At 49.3% G+C, this 25,669-nt stretch overlaps 8 protein-coding genes and 1 non-coding gene across 9 annotated transcripts; 5 read left to right on the forward strand and 4 right to left on the reverse strand.

The window, feature by feature from the left end:
• Positions 1-284: 284 nt before the first annotated feature.
• On the forward strand, positions 285-1,088 carry HD556DRAFT_1429838 (uncharacterized protein; the record flags this gene model as incomplete). The annotated part of the gene is made up of 4 exons (XM_041304856.1): positions 285-311; positions 582-793; positions 852-909; positions 963-1,088. 4 exons carry the CDS (start codon positions 285-287, stop codon positions 1,086-1,088), a joined length of 423 nt encoding a protein of 140 aa, XP_041165483.1.
• HD556DRAFT_1336533 (Het-C-domain-containing protein) lies at positions 961-5,468 on the reverse strand. The gene is made up of 23 exons (XM_041301910.1): positions 5,350-5,468; positions 5,254-5,296; positions 5,084-5,196; positions 4,997-5,021; positions 4,901-4,939; positions 4,809-4,844; positions 4,700-4,762; positions 4,563-4,646; positions 4,453-4,507; positions 4,261-4,394; positions 3,936-4,083; positions 3,832-3,873; positions 3,758-3,774; positions 3,453-3,702; positions 3,378-3,404; positions 3,273-3,326; positions 3,195-3,217; positions 3,048-3,134; positions 2,811-2,831; positions 2,711-2,749; positions 2,593-2,640; positions 2,458-2,543; positions 961-2,406 (listed from the first exon to the last, which is right to left on the reverse strand). The coding sequence occupies exons 1-23, from the start codon at positions 5,445-5,447 to the stop codon at positions 1,416-1,418; spliced, it is 2,523 nt and encodes an 840-aa protein (XP_041165484.1). The 5' UTR covers positions 5,448-5,468; the 3' UTR covers positions 961-1,415.
• A 492-nt stretch (positions 5,469-5,960) lies between these two features.
• On the forward strand, positions 5,961-8,041 carry HD556DRAFT_1336550 (uncharacterized protein). Its single transcript, XM_041301911.1, has 4 exons — positions 5,961-6,064; positions 6,114-6,335; positions 6,389-7,279; positions 7,333-8,041. Exons 2-4 carry the CDS (start codon positions 6,135-6,137, stop codon positions 7,687-7,689), a joined length of 1,449 nt encoding a protein of 482 aa, XP_041165485.1. The 5' UTR covers positions 5,961-6,064; positions 6,114-6,134; the 3' UTR covers positions 7,690-8,041.
• A 5-nt stretch (positions 8,042-8,046) lies between these two features.
• On the forward strand, positions 8,047-11,199 carry HD556DRAFT_811739 (proline-rich protein). The gene is made up of 2 exons (XM_041311702.1): positions 8,047-8,924; positions 8,977-11,199. The coding sequence occupies exons 1-2, from the start codon at positions 8,074-8,076 to the stop codon at positions 11,003-11,005; spliced, it is 2,880 nt and encodes a 959-aa protein (XP_041165486.1). The 5' UTR covers positions 8,047-8,073; the 3' UTR covers positions 11,006-11,199.
• A 1,096-nt stretch (positions 11,200-12,295) lies between these two features.
• Positions 12,296-14,190, forward strand: HD556DRAFT_1285427 (kinase-like domain-containing protein). Its single transcript, XM_041299323.1, has 6 exons — positions 12,296-12,554; positions 12,613-12,806; positions 12,863-12,923; positions 12,975-13,558; positions 13,612-13,677; positions 13,727-14,190. Exons 1-6 carry the CDS (start codon positions 12,443-12,445, stop codon positions 13,922-13,924), a joined length of 1,215 nt encoding a protein of 404 aa, XP_041165487.1. The 5' UTR covers positions 12,296-12,442; the 3' UTR covers positions 13,925-14,190.
• Positions 14,191-14,645: 455 nt separating this feature from the next.
• Positions 14,646-18,223, reverse strand: HD556DRAFT_1438339 (CHAT domain-containing protein; the record flags this gene model as incomplete). Its single annotated transcript, XM_041305835.1, has 5 exons — positions 14,646-17,265; positions 17,336-17,747; positions 17,792-17,931; positions 17,982-18,120; positions 18,184-18,223. 5 exons carry the CDS (start codon positions 18,221-18,223, stop codon positions 14,646-14,648), a joined length of 3,351 nt encoding a protein of 1,116 aa, XP_041165488.1.
• Positions 18,224-18,605: 382 nt separating this feature from the next.
• Positions 18,606-18,688, reverse strand: HD556DRAFT_t30. Its single transcript has one exon. It is a non-coding gene; the product is annotated as a tRNA-Gln (tRNA).
• Positions 18,689-19,174: 486 nt separating this feature from the next.
• On the forward strand, positions 19,175-22,121 carry HD556DRAFT_812138 (major facilitator superfamily domain-containing protein). Its single transcript, XM_041311703.1, has 12 exons — positions 19,175-19,442; positions 19,499-19,617; positions 19,671-19,772; positions 20,122-20,215; positions 20,278-20,453; positions 20,831-20,984; positions 21,046-21,171; positions 21,228-21,365; positions 21,421-21,528; positions 21,586-21,709; positions 21,774-21,930; positions 21,979-22,121. Exons 1-12 carry the CDS (start codon positions 19,280-19,282, stop codon positions 22,003-22,005), a joined length of 1,488 nt encoding a protein of 495 aa, XP_041165489.1. The 5' UTR covers positions 19,175-19,279; the 3' UTR covers positions 22,006-22,121.
• Positions 22,118-25,015, reverse strand: HD556DRAFT_1494711 (D-xylose-proton symporter; the record flags this gene model as incomplete). The annotated part of the gene is made up of 20 exons (XM_041308855.1): positions 22,118-22,410; positions 22,466-22,494; positions 22,547-22,641; positions 22,690-22,771; positions 22,819-22,875; positions 22,928-23,096; positions 23,153-23,223; positions 23,279-23,303; positions 23,354-23,362; positions 23,415-23,723; positions 23,771-23,958; positions 24,008-24,020; positions 24,073-24,215; positions 24,269-24,350; positions 24,404-24,447; positions 24,499-24,526; positions 24,585-24,662; positions 24,718-24,735; positions 24,809-24,845; positions 24,903-25,015. 20 exons carry the CDS (start codon positions 25,013-25,015, stop codon positions 22,294-22,296), a joined length of 1,707 nt encoding a protein of 568 aa, XP_041165490.1. The 3' UTR covers positions 22,118-22,293.
• Positions 25,016-25,669: the final 654 nt, after the last annotated feature.

The following is a 25,669-nucleotide window of genomic DNA, read 5'->3' on the forward strand; positions in this document are numbered from 1 at the left end:
CTCGATCATGGTGGCTGTTCAGGAGAGATGAACCATCAATGCATCATGCATCAACGTTCAACCTACAAGGTTTAGATGATGACACGATGTGTGTTGAGACCATGCAATTGTGGATCTGGGCCTGTCATATTTTTGCTTGATGCCACGATGCAAATGCCACGCTTGTCGCAGTCTAGACACGAGGAGTGATTGCCGCCCGATCGAGGAAGATACCGATTGAAAAAAAAAACCCCAGTCATAACTATTCCTTGACACTGTAGTTGTTGCAAGTCTCGAAGCCCTCGATGGTCAACGTCTTTGTTCGGTTCCGGGTGAAACACAATAAATTTGCATGGTACGGGCTAGTTTAGAACTGAAAGTGAATCGAAATAGGCTGGAAATAGAGTCATATGTAAACTCCGACGCTGGCCAGAGCCGGGTATACTTATAGCACAAAAACTTTGCTTCGATTTATCGACTAGCTGATAATACCAAATATTATACCCGACATGCTGTCGTCTCCACCATCCCCCATCAGAGCTCCATTGACCATTTCTACCGTCACAAATGTACTCGTAAAACTACGACGGAACACGTCAAAGACTGAATTCATTGACTCTACTTCGGGCGAGCCACAGACTCACCCCTTACTGCGAGGGGAGGGTGTTACGTCAAAACGCAAGGTCCCACTGGTGCAGAGCGACCTGTTCTTTTGTAGGGATGCAGTGGATGTTCCAAAGTTGTTGAGGGGTTCGAGAGCAAGCTTGCTGGAGAGAGCAGAGAACATAGGTGCGAATGTATTGGTAAACGAAAGGTGTGTGGAGCTCGTGGAGTTCTGCTGCGCTTCTGTTGCTTACTATGGTCTGAATCAGTTGGGAGTGTTCAATTCGTGTCCCTAGGGACAGACGACACGGATCTTACAAAGTTCAGGTTCGTCCTTTGTCTGCTTTGAGTATCTGAGATCCCAAATCCCATTTCTCTAGGTCCGCTACAACGCCTCGGCTTCGCGATCGTCCCTCCCAGATCCTCAAAGGCCAGTTGCCTTAGACCGAGTCCAGAATGTATCAGGACTCATGACAATCGTGGACCGCGAAGAATTGTCATCATGAAAGTGCAACGCCGGAACTCGTATGGTAATTGTCTTTGCAATCCTTTCTCCTGCAGTCATTTTCGTTACTATAGCCGCATCACCATAATCACATATGCATTGTACTCTAGCAATCACCCAACAGTCTAGTATTGTATTCATCTCATTTATCTCTACTCCACGCTCTTTCATCGTGTTTTCTCTCAGAAGCCACTGCGACTTTTACATATCGTTAACTTATTCAATAAAGGTTCGCTGCTTCAGACATGATACCAAATTTCCCGTGCTACATGACACAAAAAACATACATTATTCAACATGTATTCATTTGCTCGCCTCTTCGAGTGTTTCACCATCTCCTATTATCATACGGATCATTTCGCGGGGAGTACCCTCCTGGCGACGGGAAGGAAGCCTGTTGTTGGTCCCGATCATCGTTATCGAACGCATGTTGCTCATGTTGCTCATAACGGCTACCATACACCGGCGCTTCGGGGAACTCGTGACCGTGGGTGCCACGATGTTCGTCAAGGAATTCACCTGGAGGTGGGCCGCTTACTTGCGGATATCCACCTACATGCGGACGGTGTATAGAGTAATCACCTCCAGGTGGAAAAGTTGGTGATGGAATGTTTGGCGGCGGATAGCCGCTTGTAGGTCTAGCGCTCGGGTACCCGCCTGTAAATGGAACATTTGATGACGGAGGTGGATATCCGCCGAAAGGTCTAGCGCTCGTGTACCCACCAGGCACATCCTGCACGTTCTGTGTGTACGTGCTGCTCGCGCTGACGAACGACGATGACATGGGAGGGGACGGCTGCACGTAGGACGGTGCGTACTGGCTCTGGGCAGGAGGCGAATGGAACAATGGCCCGCTCTGCGAGTGCTGCGCATACGAACCAGGGGCATATGCCGCTGACGGTGGCAGTGGGGCCGAAGGAGGCGCGTAGCTCGAGCTGGTGGTTTGTACAGTCCCATACGAGGCGGTTGTCTCTGGCCTCGAGTAGTAGGAACCGGGCTGCCCACTGGACTGACCGCCCTCTCGTCCCGTCCCCGCAGACCCACCCACCATGTTCATCAGACCCTGTATCTGTGCAGCACCGGGAATCCCCTGCGCAAACCCCTGGATGCCCTGCTGCATCTGCGCATTCTGTGCATGAGAAACAGGAACACTCCCATCGGCAGCTAACCGAGTGCTGTTCTGCGCTCGCACCGATTCCTTCGTGAGACGTGCAAGTATGGCGTGCTGATTACGCCCGAGACTCTGCACCCACGATCTCATGTATTCCAGCATTTCGGTTTGGACTACGGAAGAAGATTGGTGAAAGTCGGGATGGAAGCTGCGGATAATGATCAATCTGTGCCGAGAATATGAAAGAAAAAAGACATACAGGCACTGCAAAACCTGATCTGTGACCTGGTTCACATTGAGTGAACTGTCGTCCCAGGCCTTCGTAACCAAATTGACAGTATGTTTCTATGACAGTGCTGAGCGCAGCGGTTTCATATGTCGGAGAGTAACTCACAAGAATGATTTTTGCGATATTACCGGCAGGTTCATTTAGGATCAAGTTCTGGAAGCATTACATTTGATGAGTCAAATGATATTGCGCAGCTCCTCGAGGAGAAATGGAGTTTACGTACAAAGTGATCTTTGCTAAGGAAAGAATGCGTGGGGTCGCTCTGTGGGGTAAAGGGGTGATAAGGAATTATTGCCGCACGTGTCAAAGTCGTTCAAACTCACAGCGTACGGGTTGTTGAACACCTGTCGGAGGAAGAGACGTCAGTTGATGTTGACATCAAAATCAGGAAGTAGTGAGAGATCGATAAGCGAGCTGATGGCCAAGAGTGATGCGACAAAAACCGAACATCGGGTTCCGGAAAGATCGAAAGCGAGGCAACTCAAGATCAAAACACGGAGGGACACGGAAGCACTCGCGAAACAAACACTCCAAATACTTCCTTAGTGGGAAGTACTCACCTCATATTGATCATGCTCGTTGATAACCTCCGATGAGGCCGATGATAGTCCAGCCGTCGCAGTCTCCAGGATTGGTTTCAAAAAAGGCTATGTCCCGAGTAATCAGCAACCACGGCGGGGAGGACACATTTTCAGCAAATTCCCTACCTCCAAAGTAGTGAAAACGAACACTGTTGGGAAGTCATCAGTATGACCTAGCCATCAACGAGTCGATTATGAACCGACCAGAAATTGAATCTTGAATCTTCTCTATAATCGAGTTGAGTCCAGGGATCTTCTCTGTAGCATCCATCAATACCGGGTGTGCTTGTCGTAAACAATCAAATTCACCTAACATCCCCGATATACTTTTCATAACTTTGAAAGAGTGAGACACCAGTGAGGAGCATCAAATCAAGGACATACCAGAATCTCTGAAGCTCAAGACCTTCCACAGCACGCTATGCAACTCTTGCGGACTCATGTCCTCAGGCCGCCTATCCCCACGTTCCATCCCAGTGCGCATGCGCTCGATGCCTTCCATATCACCGCGCATCTTATCACCGCTTCCACCAGGAAGTTTAAGGAAAGCATCGCGGAGTATGCTACTCGACGAATTAGACTTGGAGCGTGCACGATCAAACTCTTTATTGAGATCCGTGACAGAAGCTTCGCTCTATAGAATGAATGAAGATGAGAATTTTGATGTACACCCAGATCAATAATCTTACGATGTGATCGGTAGCCTCTGGACGAGAGTAAGTTTCAATAATCGCCACTAGGACAAGAGACTATGGGTACATACCTCCAAGCAGGCTGTGAATAAAATCACTCGATCCAAACGTTCCTGAACAGAAATAATAGTGAGCGTGGTTATTCCTGACGATACCATAGCGTGAAAAGACCCACCGGTAACGATTGGCGGGACCATCTTTCCGTTGTGTGCTCGCACTCGTACGGCATCACCAATATGCACAAATACATCGCCGTGTCCCATGGAAACCAGAGCAAGCTCGCAAAAATTAGAGTGCGCAGGGAAGTCTTCAAGGGTGTGGAGCTATTCAATTAGATCAATTAGTGTTGCGATAAAAGCAGTGCGAGTTGTTCATAGCAAAACAGTAGACACCAAAGACGGGCTGGACTAGATGCTACAATGTATATCGCATGGTCATCGCACATATTTGGTGCATCTATGCGCCACAGGTAGAGATTTTTAACTGAATGTTCAACTTACAGCTTGTCCAAGGAGCCTAAACGCCTCGTATTGATCCGCGTTATCCCCAGAACTCTTGTATTTCCTGCCGAGGTAAATGCACTGCTGGAGTACTCTACGCACGAGGGCCTTGGATGTATCCCAATGGCCATTTTCTATGTCACACCCATGAGTCACTTGTGGTCAAAAGGAAATCGAGGTGAGGAGACGAACCATTTGCGATGTAATTTTTCATTCCCGTCTGCGGATCAATGGCGAGTTCATCAGGCTGGAAAGAATGATACAGGTGAGTAGGGTAAGTGGTAACCAAAAACAATATCTACATGGACAGGGCCGCGCAGTCTGGGGTCATACTGCCGGGCGTCTTCTCCCTCTCCATAACCTTTCGGGTTATCAATATGTTCTGTCTGTGTGGTGCGCATTAATACGTCATGTAGTTTATATGTCACGGGGCACTTACTGGCAAATATGTACCGAGTCTCTCTGGCGTGACTTCAAATTCGCCAGTGGCATATCCATTGGCCTAAAACAGAGTAAGAGCGAGTTTTCAGGGCGACGACCGCACATGCCATAAACCCGAGCACCATAACTAAATTGAGGATCGTCTGGAAATTCGTAGATTGATATTTTGAAAATCGGGAGAGTAATTATCATGACGTACTTGCAAATTCACTTTCTTCAGTGTACTGATGTCAACAGCCTATCAAATGTCGTGAAGTTGCTAAACTTTCAAACATTAGAAGAGTCGTTGAATTACCTGACTGTAATCTCTCAACCAATTGCTATATGCCGGTTGATAAATTAGATCACGAAGAAATACGTGTTGGCCTCTGCAAACACACACCCAAAGTATACGCGCTTAATGTCGAGGCCACCAAACTTGGGACCCTTTCCAATGAGACTGGAGAGTGCGAATCCACCAACCCCCTTCTTCACGAGGTCTGCAAGCGCATCCTCCTAAAAAGGGTGGGCGATCAGTACGGCAGCCTAACGATCAGGTTGAAGACCGCCTACGATATCACCATGCCTAAATGCCTTGCCTTCGACAAATGCATATCTACCGAATCGTGAGTGAAACAAGAACTTAAGGAATGGACTGTGCTGCTTTACGAAGGAATGTTGCCTGCCCCAAAGGCGTGCACACCATTATTTGACAAACAGAACACAAGGATAAAGAGCAGTAGAAAAATACTGGATGGCATCGGCATTTGAGCGAAGATGAGAGATTACACCTGAATGGCTGCTGCGCTATCTACTTATATGTCGGAGTGGGGAAAACTGGAGCGGTTGCCCCTTATGATTAGTCTTGGCCACGAGCCAGCCAAGTGAAACTTCGTCACCCGGCCTTGGCAATAACTTAGGCTATGTGTAACTTGTCGTTATGGACACGTTGAGCTAATGAACATCGACATTGTGAAGCCTCAGGCAAGATCCCCTGAATAGTAGATCAGGTTTGCATAAGTTAGTTTGCTTGGTGAAACTAGACAAGCCATCAGATGACTGGTGAACGTTAACCGTAGATATGAATGAAGTGGTTAGAAGAGGATTTAAAGCGGGGTCCATAAAGTCTCATGGTCATCCACTTCTTTAACCCATGCCGCGATGAAGCGATGAAGCAGTTGTGTGATCTGAAACTTGACAATGCGCGGGAACGGGACGCCACGTGATTTGTCAGCATTCGGCAAAGACCGGTGTAAAATTGAGTCTGTTGTGATTTTTCTGTCTACGCCGTCTCTCGCATCCTCCGTCAGTATAAACGCGGCTTCTTGCGTCTGTTCGTTGTAATCTTTAGACTCCATTATCACGCACTTTTGATTCCCTTCAGGTCAGTAAAGTCGTTCAATTTCAGTCCTTGGGTTTAAAAAAAAAACAAGTCTCAGCATCATTCCCTCATAATGACCAGCTCTTCCGCTACTTCATCTCCTTCTCAGATTCATCAGAACGTCGTTCCTTCTGAAGTCGGATGGCAATTTGTTCCTCAGTATTACACTTTTGTTAACAAGCAGCCCAATCGTTTGCATTGCTTCTACACAAAAACCTCAACCTTCATTCATGGTACGGAGGGCGAGGATGTCAAGGCATGTTTTGGCCAGCAGGTATGCACTATTTTTATCTATTCATCGTTTATAAGGTCTTACAACTAGCGTAGGAAATCCATAACAAGATTACCTCTCTTGGTTTCGACGATTGCAAGGTCTACATCCACTCAGTCGACGCCCAGTCTAGTGCCAACGGTGGTATCATCATTCAGGTCATCGGTGAAATGTCAAATCATGGCGACCCTTGGCGCAAGTTCGTGCAGACCTTCTTCCTTGCAGAGCAGCCAAACGGTTATTTTGTCCTCAACGACATCTTCCGCTTCCTCAAGGAGGAGACCGTCGAAGATGATGCCAGCGAACCTGAGGGTTCATCTACTGCACCTTCTGAATCTGAACCTGAATCAATTCGCGAGCCAACTCTCCCGCCTCCTGCTACTGCTACTGCTCCTGCCCCCGAACCCGAAGTTGAAGAGCCAACTACTATGGTCCCTGAGCCCATCTCCCCACCACCTGAGCCTGAACTTGCTCCGGTCGAGGTCAACGGTTTCCATCACGAGCCTGAGATCAAACGGGAGCCTACTCCTGAGCCATCCATTCCTGAAGCTGAGCCAGAGCCTGAACCTCCTGCTCTGATTGCGCCGCCACAAGCGCCTGCACCTCCCCCGCTTGTTGCGCCGCCACCAGTGCCTACACCTCCTGCTCTGGTTGCTCCACCACCAGCTCCCGAACAGGCACCCTCTCCTCAGCAACCAGCTCCTGCACCAAAACCTGCAGCACCAAAAACGTGGGCCAGCCTCGCTGCCGCCGACTCTAAGCGCTGGGGCGCACAGGTAGCTACTGAGTCGAAAGGGATGTCTGAGGTCCCGGCTTCTGCAGCATCCCCAGCACCGCCGGCTAGTAGTGCTCCTTCTCCTGCTCCACGGAGAGAGCACTCGCACTCACACACTCACTCGCCTATCGCTTCTGCCAACGCACTCACCACTCCGCAGTGCTTTGTCAAGGTATGCCTTACTTCTCTAACTATCCATACACACACTCACTACTTTTTCATTAGGGTGTCACTGATGTCGTGTCGCAACAGCAACTGATAACCCTTCTGGCCCGCTTTGGCCCCGTCAAGGACGTCGAGATCGTGCGCAGCAAAGCTTGTGCATTCCTAGAGTTCACCAGCCTTGAGGCTGCTAAAAAAGCGATCATCGCCTCGCTTCCCACCAACGCTGGTGGCGAGGGCGGATTGCGCTTCGATAGCCCTGAGGGCAACGTCCGGATCATCGTTGAGACCAGAAAGGAGCGTGGCGAGCGGCCTATCAGTCGGCCAAGGGGTGGTGCGCCTAATGGCGAGTCCAGGGGTTCATTCCGGGGCCGTGGCGGACCTCGGGGTCGTGGCGGCCCTCCGCCACCCAAACAGTAAGAATGCATGTGCATGGTGGTTCGGAGGGGTGAGGGGTGCTCATCTGCGTGGTATACTTGTTGTCCTAAGCTTATTTCATTTGCTTTTGTCCATGTAGACGTGCGTGGTGGACGTGATATAATGCGACAGTCACCTCGTATGTTTTGCTTGCTGTCGTGTTTTGGTAGTGATTCGGTTAATGAATTCAGGGGTCTCATTGTGTTGATCGCCGATGTGACGTCTTAGCTACTTCGTGCTTCTGCATACGTATATGAAAGCATGTTTAACTATGTAGTACTTAGTACTTGATTGTGGCATGCATCATGCATTCGTCCCTAGGCAACACTGTCATTTCAAAATTCTTGTTTGGTCAAGTTTGACTACTGCGTCTTGAGCACATCGTCAATGGCATCGACAGAGCCAACGCACGAAACAGTCATCAACCCTGAGCTCTTCAACCAAGAACACCAGAAAGACCAAGATACCTCAGATGCTCAAGCTCAAATAATCGCATCCCTCCGTTCCCAAGTCACCGATCTCTTCTCACAGGTCACCCAGCTCAACGGCAAGCTCGTCAAGTCCTACGACCGCGTCTCCGACCTCGAAGATCAGCTACACGATTGTGAGAGCTCTCTGCGAAATGCGAGTATCACTGTCTCATCGCTCGAGCTTGAGCGCACCCACCATCTCGCTGCGCTCGATACAGGGCTGCTCGTCGAGAAAGAGCATGTCACTGCTGAGCTGAACAGGCTTATGGAACGTGCAACGGAAGAAGCTGCGCAGCGTGGGCAAGCAGAGACAGCCAGGAGTGATATTGAGAAAGAACTCGATGATCTTAGTGCATCGCTGTTTCACCAGGCGAACACGATGGTCGCAGAAGCACGATTGGCGCGGGCTAAGAGCGAACGCAAGGTGCGCGAGGCGGAGGAGGCGCTAAAGGGAGCTGAGGAAGCTGTCAAAGTGATGCAGACTCAAATGCAGACTATGCAGGCTGACAAAGAGGGTGCTGAGCGTCAGGCGGAGGAGGCGCGACTCAGTATGGGAAAGGGCAAGTGGGTCGAGCGGGATGCGCATCTGGCTCAGCAGTATCCAGGAGATGTACGGAAAATGCGTTTGATGACCGTGCATGTCCCCTATGCAGAGTTCATTGCGTTTGTTACGCACCTTCGCGGACTAAGGATTTCACAGGTTACTTCGCCTGTTATCTCCACACTTCTGGGTCTACCCTTCCTCGCACGGTTGCTCACGGAGGATTCGTAAGTGGCTTACGCGTCTTGTTCTCCGATCCATCTGTTTATCGTGATCTAGAGAACCGACCGTTCGGCTTGACCTGGCCCCTTCATTAAACTGGCTCTCCCGACGGAACGTTCTAACAGCGATCCACACAGGGATGCTCATTGTCGAGCCAGTGCCATTCTCATCACTTGTGCAGGAGCTGTATCCCCACTCCCAAATGAACACACCCGTTTCCATTTCATGCGCTCTTTGCGGGACGGCAATAGTGCGCGCCCAATCGCACGAAACACCCCCAAGCCACCCACTCGCGTCCCTTGCGCGCAGCCGCAACAATGTCCGCCTCACGAATGGCAACCTTTGGTTCAAGAATTCACTTTTTAACTCCTCATCAAGTCACGTGGAACATGACGCAGATATCGAGCAGCCTGAGCAAGTGTACGTATTCCGTCAGGCACCTGCCACCCCTGCCCCAGCTATCGCGCCTGCCTCTCTACCACTGCACACTTCTTCGTCTTCCACCTCGACGCTTTCCGTATCCAAGCCACCAGCACACCCCACGGGGGCAACCCGCACAAGCTCTACTCAAATGCAACAGCCCTATCCGCTATGCACATCTAATTACTGTCTCCTGCGCCTCCGGAGTACGTGTTCCCTGTGGGCTTTTGTCCGCACATGCATCGTGGAGCGTATATGGGAGGAGGAGCCTGTTATACTCAATAAGAAGCCCGTGATTTCGGATGGCAATGGGACAGAGAATACCCAAGAGTCGAATAAAAGGAACTCTTCGCCGGCTGCGAGTGCATTTACGCTCCCTGCGGGTGAGAAGCCGCCTGTGCCTCCTCGGCGCAGGCGGCTTTGGGAAATGGCGAGTGCATTTGGGGAGAGAGCTGCTGGCTGGACTGAAAATAAGGACAAGGAGAAAGATAAGGACAAGGACAAGGACAAGGAAAAAGACAAGGACAAGGACGAGGACAAGGACGAGCAAACGGTTAAGAAAATTGCGAGGAAACTTCCGCCACCACCACCTACCCACCCTTCCGTTCCCCATCTACCGGTCCAAGCACCCCCTCCCCTCCCCAAAAGGAGCGAAGGGCGTGGCCATTCGATCGACACTCGCCCTGCCGTTTCAAATGATACTGACAAAAAAGCCGGTTCCGAAGCTGGGACATCTCAAGAATCGTTCACCACCCCCGTTGATGAGATGTCCTCCTCTCGCCCGTTTTCCGTAGATATGTCTCCTCCACAAAGAATAACACAGCCCGAAGCCCCGGCTTCACAGCCAGAACGCCCTCCCTCCCCACACACCATTCCCCTGCCAGAGACACCCACGTCACCTGCGTTCCGTGCTACATCGCCACCTCCGCACCCACGTTCTCGTGTGGCCTCTCCAGCTCCCTTACCTTCACGCATCTCTTCGCCGATACCTCATCGTGTCAGTACACCTATTGCTCCGAGTCGATCGAGAGCCGGCTCACCAGCTCCCCCACGCACGGGCTCTCCATTTACGTCTTCCAGGGCTGCTTCGCCTGTACCAAATGGTGCTCCACCCGTCCCCAAGCGCGCTCCTGCACGAAGGGCAGTTCCCGTGCCCCCCGCTGCTTCACAGACCGAAGCAAAGGAAGGAATTCCGATGCCTTCGACTGAAGTTAGTAAAGATGAGGCCCCATCGAAAGTTGATACGCCTGTCACCGAGAAGGAAGAAGAACACAAACCATCCTTTCCTGAACGGAAAGTTGTGATGGGCGAGGACGCTGTAGAGCCCTCGACGACCAAGCATAACATCGCCGAAACCCCCAACCCCTTACCTGATGCGAATATGAACATAGATCCGTTCCCCGAGAAGCGAGCATCCGTGGATGTTTCTCCCCACACCGTACAAGCCACTGTTGTCGACCCATCCTCCGAAGCTAGCCAAACCAGGCGTGCATCCCAAGATTCCAGCACACACGGTAAATCTATTGACACAAGTAGTACAAAACGCTCTTCTACTATCGACGAGGAAGGTTACACCGGTGACGCGACATGGGAGGATCGTACGTGGAAAGAAATCGTACGTTTGAAAGAAGACATGTTTTGGGCGCGCGTTGGGGGCGTGCGGTAAAGCTTAGTAAGTATGATGGTGTGCTCGCTGCCACTCATTTCATGGTAGGATATATTTTGTATATATACCACATGTGCAGATATATGCATTGTTGTCTTGTTGTCGAATTTATACATCTCATCATGATCTGTCATGACGCTATTGTAGGAGATGTAGGAGATATTCCCAAGTACCTTCACACCTGATATAGATATCCCGTCCTTTACCAGAATATTCATATTCATGGTCCACCAGTCTATTGTGATGATGGCAATCACTCCAAAACCTAGTAGATGACCTTAAACCATCAAAACATAGCGTGTCCTGCCATCCACAGCACGCACACTTGTAATCTGTATGCACACACTATGCAGACTAATAAGATAATTGAAGGTCAGCGGGAACATCGATGGAGGATTCACTGGCTGCAGATTTCACTCTAAATCATTTTTATGGAGTGATAACACACAACTTGATTGTACACATCCGAGTCTGTGGTCGGAATACTTCGGCCATGTTCTGCAATTCCACAGCCATCCTACTTCTCAGTCTTTCAGCGGATGTTTTTGAGACTGAGAAAATTGTGCTGAACGGGATGAAAATCATCTAAAAAGATATGAAAGTGAGTGAATGCTGGGAGCGGGCCTATTGGTTAAGATCGGCAAGTGCGAAGGAGTCTTCTGCTACTGACGTGACTTGGAAGATCGTATGCGTTCGAAGGAAGACATATTGTGCGCGTGCGGTATTAGAACCTCCTCGTGGAATCTTGTTCTTAAGCGATTTGGCAGTCAATTAAAAGGATAATCTCGGCAGGGAGCACTATAAGAAGAACGAAGAACTAGACAGAATGACAATAGGCTCGAGACCAATCAAGCCAGTGGCAGCCTTGACATCTCAGACAGAGCATGTAGTAGAATCTTAGAATAGTCACGAACCTGGTCTATTCGATTTTATCGCCTCGAAACCTAGGTGACCTTGAAACCATCAAGATATATGGCACGTCCGCAGCGGCACCCATGGTTATCAAGACATTGCCGCGTGTGCTCGCATCCGCAGCACGCATCACGAAGAGCTCTAATTCATTTTGGCGAAAAAGCCAGGATCTAGAGTCGATGGCGTTGTAGCCATTGGTATCAGAGCCAGACTGCTAGGAATGAGTCGCCTCAGGCAGCGTTGCTGCTATCGCTATAGCAAAGGGTGTCGTAAGTAGTTGACAACGAAGTCGGAACTTGGTTGTCTTGGCGGCAATCATGGGATGCAGTGGAACATACTTTTCCAGGGACTTATTGTTATTTCATTCTGCCAATTGTTATTATTTCCTATTATATATACTCACAGCTAAACTTGGACGCCGCTTCTACGTACAACAACGCACGCAAGATTATACTAGTACTACTTTGTGCCTTGCTTATAGTTTTCTTGTCCTCCACGTTCCCTCCTTCTCCCATTTATCTCTAGATGCCTGAAAACCCTCAGCAGGCTCCAGCTGTCGCTGCAGCACCCTCAAAATCAAAACACGGTGCTACATCCCAAGCTCCACCCGCACCGAGGAAAGTTAGATTCAACGTTGGTATGTCTTCATCCTTGCTATTCATTCATTCAATTTAACAAAGTCTTTCTCTCAATAGGTACTCAGTATCAGGTTCTCGATGTCGTAGGCGAGGGCGCATATGGTATCGTCTGTTCAGCTGTTCACCGGCCCAGTGGCCGCAAGGTTGCCATCAAGAAGATCGCACCCTTTGATCATTCCATGTTCTGCTTGCGGACACTCCGAGAACTAAAACTCCTCAAATTTCTCAGTGAAGCTGGTGTAAGCGAGAATGTGAGCGTGTCTGCTGGCCATTCGTTGTATTTACGTGCTCAGTCATAACTTTAAAGATCATTTCAATTTTGGACATTATCAAGCCTCCTTCTCTAGACGCTTTCAAAGAAGTTTATCGTGCGTAAAAATACGTTATTCAACCCACATGTCATTCAAACTTTCACACAGTGATCCAGGAGCTGATGGAAACAGACATGCACCGTGTTATCCGAACCCAAGACCTCTCAGATGACCACGCTCAATATTTCATTTATCAGACCCTGCGCGCACTCAAGGCCCTACATTCTGCTGATGTCATCCACCGTGATCTCAAACCTTCAAATCTCCTCCTTAATGCAAACTGTGATCTCAAGGTCTGCGACTTTGGGCTGGCACGATCAGTAAAGACCGCCGAACCATCAGGCACCGAAACCGGGTTTATGACCGAATATGTCGCTACACGGTGGTACCGAGCCCCTGAGATCATGCTGACGTTCAAGCAATATACTAAAGCTATTGACGTCTGGTCTGTTGGATGCATCTTGGCTGAGATGCTCTCCGGAAAACCTTTGTTCCCCGGCAGAGACTACCACCATCAGCTCACCTTGATCTTGGATGTTCTTGGCACACCAACGCTGGACGAGTTTTACGCCATTACCACACGCAGATCACGAGATTATATTCGAGCTCTTCCTTTCCGCAAACGCCGGCCATTTGCGCAAATCTTCCCCAACGCCAATCCTTTGGCTGTAGACTTCTTGACAAAGACTCTCGTAAGTCACGATCTTCTCATCTATTTGAGTGGTAGCTCAAACCTTTCTCTTAGACATTCGATCCTAAGAAACGCATAACAGTCGAAGAGGCTTTGGCTCACCCATACCTCGAAGCATATGTATGTGTACTTCTTACTCCTCGAACGCACAAGCTTACCTGTGATTCAGCACGATCCCGATGACGAACCAGTCGCACCACCGCTCGACCCCGAGTTCTTTGAATTCGACCGTAAGTACTCAGGTTTGATAAGCGCGCATGCATATTTACCATATTCGGCAGTACACAAGGACGATATCAGCCGCGAACAGCTCAAAGAACTCCTCTACGAAGAGATCATATCCTTCTGTCCCGCCCCAATCACCTAAACACACCATCGCTGTCCATAAATCAGAGGATTCATATGTAATACTGTGCCGAGCGTCAAATTGAATTAGGGGATAGAAATATGTACGAAATATGTTCTTTGGTGCCTTCTAACTGGTAGTCGTGCTGCTTTGCTATGGACAGTACTCATTCAATGTTTTTGTGTATCTCTTCGCAATCAGCAGCTCATCGCACGGATCTTGTAATTATTACACGTTTTTGTCGCCGCGTCACCCAATGTTCAATCTATGCAATTTGTTTGGATGACCAGTGCCTATAGACATTGTCACTGTGTGATAGTAACCACTGGACGGAACTTGGGGGCCTGTATGAGTATGTAGAATAGTTGAACAGATCCGCAGTGTACTGCATGTCAGCGGCATCACGGGGTGTTTAGTTGAGAGGTAACCAGGTTCCGGAAAGCAAAACACAGACTTCTGGACCTGAATGATGATTAGTTAGAAGGTCAAACTTGTCCTCGAGCAGAGTCGATGTCACGGACATTCCAATACACACGTACGTTATCGCCGAGCAACGAATGACTTTGCTGAAGAATCTAGAGTAGACAATCAAATATGGCTGCAAAAGCGAAAACAAGATTATTGGAGTGCGGGAGCGTGACACAGAGGGTAATTCCCACAACATTAAGTACAGCGTAGACGAAAGAGAATGCATATAAACAACTGGTAAAACCGTACCAGATTAAAGCAATGCGACATAAAACTACACGCCAATATGTATGAAAACCATCCTCTGCTCGAGTGGCACTTTCGTCTTCACCGAGCATGTAGCACGGTTCAGTGCCCAGGCCGCCTTCGTGCAGTCCATCGCACCATCCTTGAACATATTCTCATAGAAAGCTTCGACGACGTGTTTTGTGACAGCGTCGTCCACCACCCACAGCGTGCCAATGACGCTCTTGAATCCAGAAAACTGCAGTCCAGCTGCGAGGTGGATCACTTCGTCAGGTGTCTCCTCGTCGCCAACGGCGGTATGACACGCCGACAAGAATGCGAACTCTGCTTGCGGGGTGTCGTTCTCCATGATATCGAGCAGCGTCAGAGGTTCGTCTCTCATGGCGAAACGTGAATAGTAAGGCTGTTCGCGGTCCTGTTTCCCATGACAGGCGAGGTGCACCCAGGTGTTGCGTCGCAAAGCGTCGAGTGCACCTGCTCGCGTGGCGTCATCGCCAGAGAGAGTGGTAGTTTTGGCCGTCGTAGGGACGAGCTTGCAGACGAGCTCGAGCTCGCTGTCGATAGTCAAGAGCGCCCCGCCTTGCCCCGCACCCGGTACACTTTGTCCGATTGCAGCAAAGGACGGAGTAGTTACACGTGTCTTCATCGTCTGTCTAGATCTGATCAGAGCTGAAAGTGTCGGCGTATAAGAACAGATATAAACGTCCTCCAGGCATAGTTCCCTCCCACGTCCGTCCGCCTTCGTTCGAAAGGGGTGAGCTGCGTGGAGAGAAATAGAAGTGAAGGTTGCAGTTGGACATAGCCAGATTCGAGACCGGCTCGTCACTCTGAGATCCCGCTGGAGGACGATGAGGATGGGAAGCATGATCTCGTCCCATACTGTCCTCAGGAGGACTTGCAATTCCTTCCTCGTCTCCTCTAGTCGCATAAAAGATGCAAGTCGTATCTCCCTGGCAAAGTCGCTCTTGAGCCTCTCCAGATGTGCGAGAGTGATGCGCGGGAAGAGAACGTGGTGTGGTTCTCCCGAGGTTGGGACAATGATGGCGCTGCACGAGTATTGACTCGCAACAAGAATGATGACTGGTCCATGACGTGCTGCCGCTTGCAATTCTGTATACGACGGGGGGAGCAGGAATCGCGAGAAACCTGGGATATTGCGAATTTCAGCTACTGCAGCTCCCCACTTCTCCTGAAGTCTCCTGTACTGAGTTGCTGCTAGATCAGCAGCAACTCGGTCAGCGCTTCCGGCAGAACCCTGAGCATCAGAAAGACTATTGCTGAGCTCCAAGAACTTGTGAGCAAAGTTGGAATTTGTGACCTCGAGGTCTTCCAACGGAGTCCGGAGTCGAGAGGCCAGCGACCACTGCTGGCCACGACCCTGCTCCAGGAGTTCGACTGCTTGTTGCAGATCCTCGCGACGTATGGAACATGAGGCTGCATCTACTGGCAGTGACTGTGCACCGCGAAAAGCGGTTGCAGCCTCACGCCGTGAGATGATCGTTGATCGTGTCATCACGTGATTGTCGTAAAGCTCCAAGCAGATTCGGTATGCTTCGAGAGCAGAGTCGTGTCGATAAACCTCAGCTTGGTGAGCCCAGTCTATAGCCTCCCTGATGCGGTGCGGAAATCCTTGGGTGGGGTGACGTGATGCAAGTCTGAAGTTCTCCACAGCGAGCGACAAATCGGCAAGGTCGTATTGCACTCGGTAACGAGACAGATAGGCTTCCTGCAACACCATGTAGCTGAAATATCTATCCGGGTGCAGTGAAGACAAGGTCTCCAACGACTCCTGGCACAGTCGAATGGCCTCCTCGACATCTCCATTCCTCTGAGTTTGCGTGAAACGATAACGGAGCGCCGAGCTCAAATTGTCAAGAGTTGTATGGCGACTGGGATGTCCATGCTGCTGTAACTGAAGTGATTCCCGGTACAGGTCGATGGCCTCGTCGAGATCCTCGCTGGCATCTAATTTGGCATATCTGTCGTGGAGCGCGAGAGCAAGGTTGTGGAGCGTGGTCTCACGACATGGATTCCCAGGCGGGCACGACGTCAGTGCCTCGCGATGGAGGTTGATGGCTCTCATGATGTCGTTAACATCACTGTGTTGATTGAAACGGGTGCGGAGGGCAAGTCCTAGGTTGTCCAATGAGAAATTACGATATGTATTCCCAACGGGGCACAGGCGCAGCCCTTCTTCGTACAAAGAGATGGCCTCGTTGAGGTCATGAGAGTTGCCTTGATGATTGAAGCGGTAACCGAGTGACAAAGCCAAGTTATTCAGGTACGTATAGTGTCCAGGATGTCCCTGGGGACACACAGAAACAGCTCCACGACGAAGCTGTATACACTCGTCTAGGTCATCAATGCTGCCGCGTTCTTGGAAGCGTCCTTCTACTGCCTGTGCAAGCTCTTGGAGGGCTCTTGGACGGTGTTCGCTGCTCAGAGTACAGAGGTCGAGCACGACTTGTCGAAAGTGGATGCCTTCATCAGATGCGTCGGTTGGAAGATTGTTGCATGCACGAATCACATAATCGATGCCATTTGCCCCTGCCGCAATGCTATGAAAGAAAGTGCCCTCTGGACAGAGGGGTAATAACTTGCAGGACAGTTGCGCAGATTCCTGGATGTAAACGGTGGTGCCCTCCTCGCTGTAGCACCAAATCAAAGCTTGAAGGAGGTGATGGATGGATAATGGATGGTCGGGGTGGCCGTGCGGACGCAATGCAAGGGCGAAATAAAGAAGTGATAGAGTCTATGTCTTGAGAGTCGTTTTGAATGTAGCCCTGAAGGCGGGCCCACGCAAGGTTAGTGAAAGCTGCTGCACGGTCAAGATGGCCGACCGGACATTGGTCCAGGACTGACTGAAAATGTTGTACGGCATCGTTCAGGTGAGAGACCGTGTTGCTTATGATGTGTGTGGCAAATCGTTCGTGGCCCGCATCTGTGTTCCGAGCAATCTCACATTCACCGACGGACTGCAGGAGGTGTCCTGTCAACACAAGGCCAAACCAGTCGAGGTTGATAGCATTCACGTTAAGCAGTGCGGTGTCCGGAATGTCGCTATCAAGTAGAACAGTGGCCTTCAGCGTGAGGGAAGGGTGAACACTAAGAACGGACGGGAAGGAAATATCTACGAGATATGAGTATGTGTGCATGAGTGAGAAGGTCACTCACTGAAAGGCTCACTTCGATTATCGAGCAGCGCATCCCATGATGTTTCAAGTTTTCCAACGACTTCTCCATTGCTCAGCATCCGATCGAGCTCGAAGGAGGTCCTGATCTCCACCGATAATGCAAGTGACGTATCTAATGATCTAGAGACCAAAGATCAGTCCTCGACTTGTGTTTGAAAGTCTCGATGAACTTGTACAAGGTCACAGTATCGGCCCACGCTGTAGATTCGTCGGATAATAAGACTCCGATGGCTGAATTCCAGCGCCTGCTCGAGTCGAGATCGATGGCCTGCGGGAATGCGCTGGGAGGGAACTTTAAGATTTCTCCCGCTGATGACTGTAGACAATGTGAGGATCACGAAACAGAGACGGAGGTGGTATGAAGCGAATCACGTTCAAGTTTGATATACCGGCCTTCTAAGGTACCGGGCATGATAGTGCGATGAAGCAAAACGACAAGGATCGAGAATGGCCCGGGGCTGCGTGGTGGACAATGAGTGGTGAAAGACGGGAGGGGAGTGTGGATGAGATTCAGGTAAGACTCAGAGTCAGATGGGGGTTCAAACGGTTCAGGTCATGCTGCATGTCGATGGCAAAGCGGCATAATAGAAGAACATGCTGCAATAGTTCCAACCTTGCATATGATGACGTACTAGAGCATCTTCTCATGCCGAAGATTGCCTATCGCAGAGGGTGACAATATAAAGACTTTGAAAAATGTTGTGGGAGTCGTTGACGGTTGGGTCGCTACCGCGCGTCGAAGGCCCTCCTCAAGCTGATCATCGTTCAATGCGAATGAAAAAGGTAAAAAGTGAAGGCGATACCAGGGCTCGAACCTGGGTTTCGGGAAATCAGCCCTTGTCAGAATCCCGAGTGATAACCACTACACTATATCGCCTTGGATGAGTGTCGTGACTCTACGCAATACGTACCCATTGGCATAAGTAAGGCTTCTTCGGATCGTTGTACTTGTACTTGTGACCTCTACGTTGTACTATCACTACTCGAGTTTGAAATTTAAACGACTGGACAGTTCGATGCACGTCGCGTTCAAACTCGCATGACAGCATATCCGCAGGAGCCGGAAGGACCCCGAAGCTGGTCGGTGGTGTAGCAGCCAGTGCGCCCATGCCTCGCCGACAAAGATTACCCTGTGGGGATAGTGCCCAGGAATAGTTCTTTGATGTGGGGGCCAGAGCCCAGCGGCAAGTTATGTAAATTTATTCCGATTTCGCGTGAGATTTCTTCTCATCAGCTGGCATCATTGCAGCGCCTCCATTTTGTTTGAATTACCGTGGTACAGAAACAGCTAGCAGCCGATGACATGGCAGTCCACCTGACTTGTGCATTTCATTATAAACGTTCAAAATCTTCGGATCTAATGTGCCTCTTGTTCTCTTGCTTGTGCGAGCGCTCGGTCAGCATCTTTAATATCGCGAAGTAGCTCGCTACGTACTTCGCTCACGTGCGCGAGTCACCTCGGTCTACTATGTTTGACGAAGAAAAACACCCGTCTTCCGATGAGAGGGAAACCAGAACAAGTGACGCTGGCGGCAATAATCCCATCACTACGTCCGATGAAGAGAAGAGGCTCGTGCGCAAGCTTGACCGTAGGATTCTGCCCATAACATGCCTGCTCTATCTCTTTGCTTGTGGGTGAAGTTTCACCATGAGAGCCGGCTGACATGTTGTACTGACGGTGAATCAGATCTTGATCGCACGAATCTTGGAAATGCACGCCTCCAGGGACTGACTGAGGAGAACCTTGGTGGCGACCCTACTGGTACACTGTATAATTGGGTCAACTCGGCATTTTTCTTTTCGTATGTGAGTAATACAGCTATAGTTTCTCGCCCTAGTGTTTATTTATTACCTCCCAGATTATCTTTCAAGTGCCTGCAACGATAACCTCAAAGTTGTTTCCGCCATCCTACTGGATAGCGTGCGCGGCTGTTGGATGGGGTATATGTTCCACGTTAATGGCGAGTCATACTGCTGCTCATCTTCATGTGCACATTCTGTCTCTTCTTAAAATCATTCCTTAGCTACTAGGAACGTCTTGTTCATGAAAAATTCCTCCTGTGACCTATCTATCAACACTAGTAATTTACCAGCGCGTCAGAGCGGCCAATTTCTGCCGTAAATTCAGTGACGTGTGCTGATGACTTGATGATGTTTGATTTGTTTTACCTGCAGATCAAATAGACATTTCCGACTACCCTGTTTGAATACCTACCTTTCACATTCAACCATTTTGCAGCGTCTTTATCTTCTTTATTGCCAATTTTGAGCCCGAACTATTGCTCATGATGCATGCTATTTCTTCTGCAGGCAACGACATTCAACTTTGGAAGTCTCATAGCCGCCCGCGTTTGTCTTGGCATATTTGAAGCTGGCTTTGGCCCTGCAATTCCACTTTATTTTTGTAAGTCATGCATCACTCAATAAACCCGTGGAGAAACAGGACTCTGAACACAACCATACAAGCGTTCTTCTACACTCGCACCGAAATGGGCCTGCGCATGGCATACTGGTTTGGTTTTGCGGCGGTTGCAGGTGCTTTCGGTGGGCTTATCGCGTTCGGTGTGCAGCAAGTGGGGTACGGACCGTATATCGTTGGCGTAGGAGGAGAGTGGGACTGGAAAGTCCTGTTTCTTATTGAGGTTAGTACCAGTGTTCTATGTTTGGTGAAGGGACGAGTGGTATTTTAAGATGTTGATCCGCTGGCATTTATCTGGCTGGGTGTCATGGTGTTTTACATTCTGGGGTCTTGTCATTTTCGGCTGATGTTTCAAGTCTCCCTGGCCTTTGAGATGAGGAAGAGGATTGCTATACCAATACTGTCTGCCTGGACCATACCGCGCAATGTTTGCTGTGCTAGCCTCTCTTGCATCGCACTTTCCCCCTAGGAGGCAGGCATGCTAGTGGTACTATCTAGCGCTTTTCCAGAACGCTATAAAACACCTGTCAGGGTTATTTCCGTTTTGTGATGTGCTTTGTCCCTTGTAGACTTATTGGCTAACAATTCGGTTGTTCCCAGGGAATCCCGGCTCTTCTTCTTGGTGTTCTGACTTTCTTCGCGCTCCCTGACCGACCAGAGAATACTAGATACTTGAATGCGAGAGAAAGAGAAATTGCAATGGAGCGCATGAACAGGGGCACGAGCGCGGATATTGGTGCTGTGATCAACAAAGGCAAGCCAATTCCCCGTCCTCACACTACGCAGCGAGGGCTCATAGAATTGTCCTACCCTAGAACACATCATGATAGCTCTTCTAGATTGGCGTATATACACCGGTGGAATGATTTACTTTGGTGTGAACTGCGCTCTGGCAAGCATTTCGGCATTTTTGCCAACGATCATCACGACTTTTGGATACAGTGTGTATTACCTTGTGGTCTGATGAAGGTATTCTTTGTTGACATTTTCTTTCCAGCCAACGCGCTCGCCCAGTTACTCACAGTACCGCCATATGCAGTGGCTGCCATCGTCCTCTGTATGACATCCTACACATCCGATCGCATGCAGAACCGTGGCTTAGCGGTTGCAGGTGCATGTGCTGTCGGTACTATTGGTACGTGGCACATAGTTTGATTTATGTTCAAAGTATCCCTCATGTGTCATTTCAGGCTACCTTCTTTTGCTTACAGTCCCCAACAATGTCCACGTGCGATACTTCGCCGTGTTCTGCATCACGAGCGGGACATATACTGCCATTGGCTTAATCATTGCATGGTGTACGCTCTTTATCACTCAATCACGCTTCTCCTTACAACAGCTCATGTTTTCAACAGTTGCACACAATCTCGGCTCTGAGACCAAGAAAGCGACGGGCATCCCGATGTTCATGGCGATTGGGCAATGCGGGAGTATCCTCGGCTCGCACATATACCCTTCGACGGACGGCCCGAGGTACATGTGCGTCCCACCCTTCTCCCCTCGCCCTGTGTATGCATGTGTTAATTGATTGTCGCTGGTGCAGCTCCGGCTTCGCTATATCATGCGGCCTCGAGGCGTTTGCTACTGTTTGCGCGCTAGTGCTGTGGGTGTCATACATGTATGATAATGCGAAACGCGATCGCGAGTATGGGCGTCCAGAACCAGGTGCTAATGTGGATACAAGCAAATTGGCGGATAAGGTGAACACTATCCGTCTCTGAATAAATCTCCGCTGACACCTTCTGCAGGCGCCTATGTTCAGGTACATAGCTTAGTGAGGAGGGACGTACGAATTGGTGACAATTGCAAATATGTATCTATACATCACTCTTCCCTATGACAACCTAGTTGAATTATGCACTTGGAAGGGCATCAGTAAAATATTATTATATTACTGAATGTAATGGCGCTCGGCCGCGCTAGTCCCCGACATTCTACTGTAAAATACAAATACTTCAAGATGATGAGGCCATGATGTTGAGGGTAGAAAGGGGGAAAAGGAGCACATGTTAGATGAATCGACTCAATGGAAACATGACCTAGGCCAGCCCAAAATTTTATTACTATGCATTCAAAAGCGCCCGGACGGGCAGTCCAAGCTCCCGACAAATACGCTCCATGTGTTCTCGCTCCCTATTAGTAGCATTATCACCAAACTCAGCATCCGTTTCTTCCAAGGTCTGTATAACATTTGTCAGTTATGTTCGACAAGATATGTGCGCGTAAAAAACATACCCGACCCTTGGTCTCTGGGAAGAAGAATACTGTAAAGCGGGTTGAGCCTATCATTTAACACGATTGTGGGGTTTGACGTACGAACTGAGAGTAACGCGGCAAGAGAAAATCCGGCAAAGATAAAGTACGCCATCCCCCCCACATCCAACATTATTGGCGTAACGAGCCCAACGACACTAAAGCACATCAATACCAAAAAGACAGCGGGTGATCAAATCGCGCACAAGTTCGATAACCACGTGGTGGATGTAGTAATGGAGATGCCAGTGGACCGGAGGTGCAACGGGAAGATCTCGCTGGGAATTACTGGCGAATGCATTAAATTCTTGAAGAAGGTGAAACGAGCCACTCACCCCATCCAATCGGGGCCCACGAGTAAGAGAAATTGACATCGTAGATAAACACGAAGACTGTAAGATAGTTTAACATGTTCTGTAGGTAATTATATCATAGTGCACTTACCAATGGCGGTGCGAGCCGCTACTGCATGTGCTGGCCAGTCCTTGCCGTAAACGGTAACAAGAGAACCCACAATTGCCAGGCAAGTAAAACATCCAGCGGCACCAGAAATCAACAAAGGCCGCCTGCCCACACTATCAAGCAAAACAATAGCGGGTAAAGTAGCGAGCATCTTTGAATAATAATAATTTAGGAGTATATGTGACATTGTCCATACTGTGGACTCACGTTTACAATTCCATAAACACCAGTGGCAAACAGGGAGGTAGTGTTTGGGTCAAGGCCCAGTTGGCCGAAAACTGCAGATAAGAGTCAACCCCGAGGTCAATCATTCTAATCTTTCGTGAAGCTTACTCGTAGGCGCGTAATAAATGATAGCCTTCAGTAAAGTAAGCGACGTTAGTTCCAGAAGGATGTGCCACGACTTACGTTTATACCCTGGCAAACCACAAATCACCAAATGATAAGAAAGACTGATTTGAAAACCCACCATAAATTGTTGGAACATCATAGTAAGGCAACCAACAATGATACGCTTGGACTTTGGCCAGCTAGAAATCAATACCAAGTATTTATTGATTATCTGCCTGACTGGCCCCGCATTAGGATATGCCGCCTTCATGACCTCTCTTGCAAAACGAACTTCAGCCATGATCTCCAGGAATTCAATGCGAACCGAATGATTGTCAGCGGGCTTCCGGCGAAGACGCGACAGCTCCTCCAGAGCCTCCTCCTCGCGACCTTGCTCAACGAGCCAACGGGGCGAGTATGGCATGAAGAGCATGCCAATGCCAAGACACTGCGCTTCCGTGGGTATGAGTGGGAGGCAGAAGATAGCCAACGCACCAAAGCAGGGAATATTTGGAACGCAAGCGGAATTCTCCACGACGCTTGAGTTTGACCAGTGCAGCCGCCAGGAGGGACATCAGTGTAAGGATCGAACGTAGGTCTGCCATTCAAAAGCGCCCCGGTGTATGATATTTGAGGGGCACATCGAGTTCCCCCGATATGTGATGTGCCATATGCAAGCCAGTCTTCCGGAAGTGAGCGCATACAGATATATGAAAGTTGACTGCTACCCACAACTAACAAGAATCTACTTTTTGTGGTATCAAATTCATAAACTCAGTGCTGGATGTTTTCCTCACCCCAAATGTGATAGAGAGTTGTTGCAGAGAAACTAAAGATCCACGAATTTTGGCACTAGATATCTCAGCAAGATACATCGGGACGACGTGCGTCAGAGAACCGATTGCCAATCCGGCAACAACGCGACCGGCGAACAGATAAACTATAAAAAGAATCTTCAGCAAGGCTGATAAGTGTGAACGGGATAGAACTTACCGGGAGATGTAGCACCCGCTTGGAGTGAACTACCAAGAAGAAAGATCACAACATTGCATATTATGTCTACCTTTCTCCCGATCTGAGCCATAGTCGATCACAGTTTGTCCTATCTCGCCAAATGATATGTCTCACTTTGTCACAGACGGGGCCATTCACAATAGCTCCGAACCAGGCAGCTGAAATGTGAATCAGCTAACGGACGTTTGCAGCATGCCACATTGACTTACCGAGTAAAAGCGTGGAGACAAACCATCCCTAAAAGTTGTGTAACTCAGACAGGCACATTGAATATCTATTGGAATATTGCCCTTACCTTCAGTGTTGCATTCATGTAAATCGCCGGGAACTTCGCTCCAAAAGACTCAATGGCGAGCACGTTGCTCACGACTCCCTGATGCGCAGTTAGACGTCTACCTACCACTATAAGAAGACATTTCCTAACTCACCTGATCGTAGCCAAAGAGCTGTTAGATATACGTGACGAGGTTGAAGGCACGGCGTTACCGACGGTCGTCTATCTTGTAACAAATAACTCACGAATCCTCCAAGAGTCGAGAACAACGATATACCAAGTCTGCGCCACAAATGTATCCTATGATTGATATCCACATCATATCTCCAGACCGCTCACATGAATTTATTTTCAAAAAGGCCTCTGAATCCAACACGACCTTCCGATCCAGCGTTCCCGCCCTCTTGCTCAGGCTTTGATTCAATCGGATTTAGACGTGGCGATTGAGGCATGTTCTTCGTGACGTGGAGCCTGAATTATAAGGAGGAGGGAACTGGTATTCAGGATCAAGACATGCTGCGCCTTATAGCAGGATGGTTGACTCTCGGTTTCAACCTTTCGATCTGATCAGAAGGTGCTATGACCAACAAGGAAACTCCACCTACTTCACCACGTCCTCCACACTCGCACGTTCATCTTACTTCGGTCCGTAATGAGTGGGGGAGAAAGAAACTGCGAGAAGCTGCTCTGCGCAAGCCCGCGGGGTCTCGGAATCCACCGTTCTCGGACGTGCCAGAATCACTGCTGGATATTCTATCCCTCCCTGACATGAATAAGTCATACAACTTGTGGTATTGGGCAGCCATGCCATGCTTCATCGGCATAAATGGAGAAACTGGACGTATGGTAGAAATTGAGGCCTAGTAGGAGTGATAAACAATATCGGAATCGGCGATAGGCTTTACTAGTAGCCTTATCATACACGACGGCGCTAACTCGAAGTGCTAAATGGAGTCGTGTCACCACGTAGTGACAAGCTACTGGACTCGACTCATCACGCATGGGGAAATTCTTCTGAAGTTCTGACTATGATCGTGACTCAGAGCCGAGTCATAGCTATAGCCCAGGGAATGCAAAAATCGCCCGTAGTGGCACGAGAATGTTAG

The sequence above is a fragment of the Suillus plorans genome (assembly GCF_016647745.1).
Source record: "Suillus plorans strain S12 chromosome Unknown HD556scaffold_6, whole genome shotgun sequence".
Classification (NCBI taxonomy): Eukaryota; Fungi; Basidiomycota; class Agaricomycetes; order Boletales; family Suillaceae; genus Suillus; species Suillus plorans.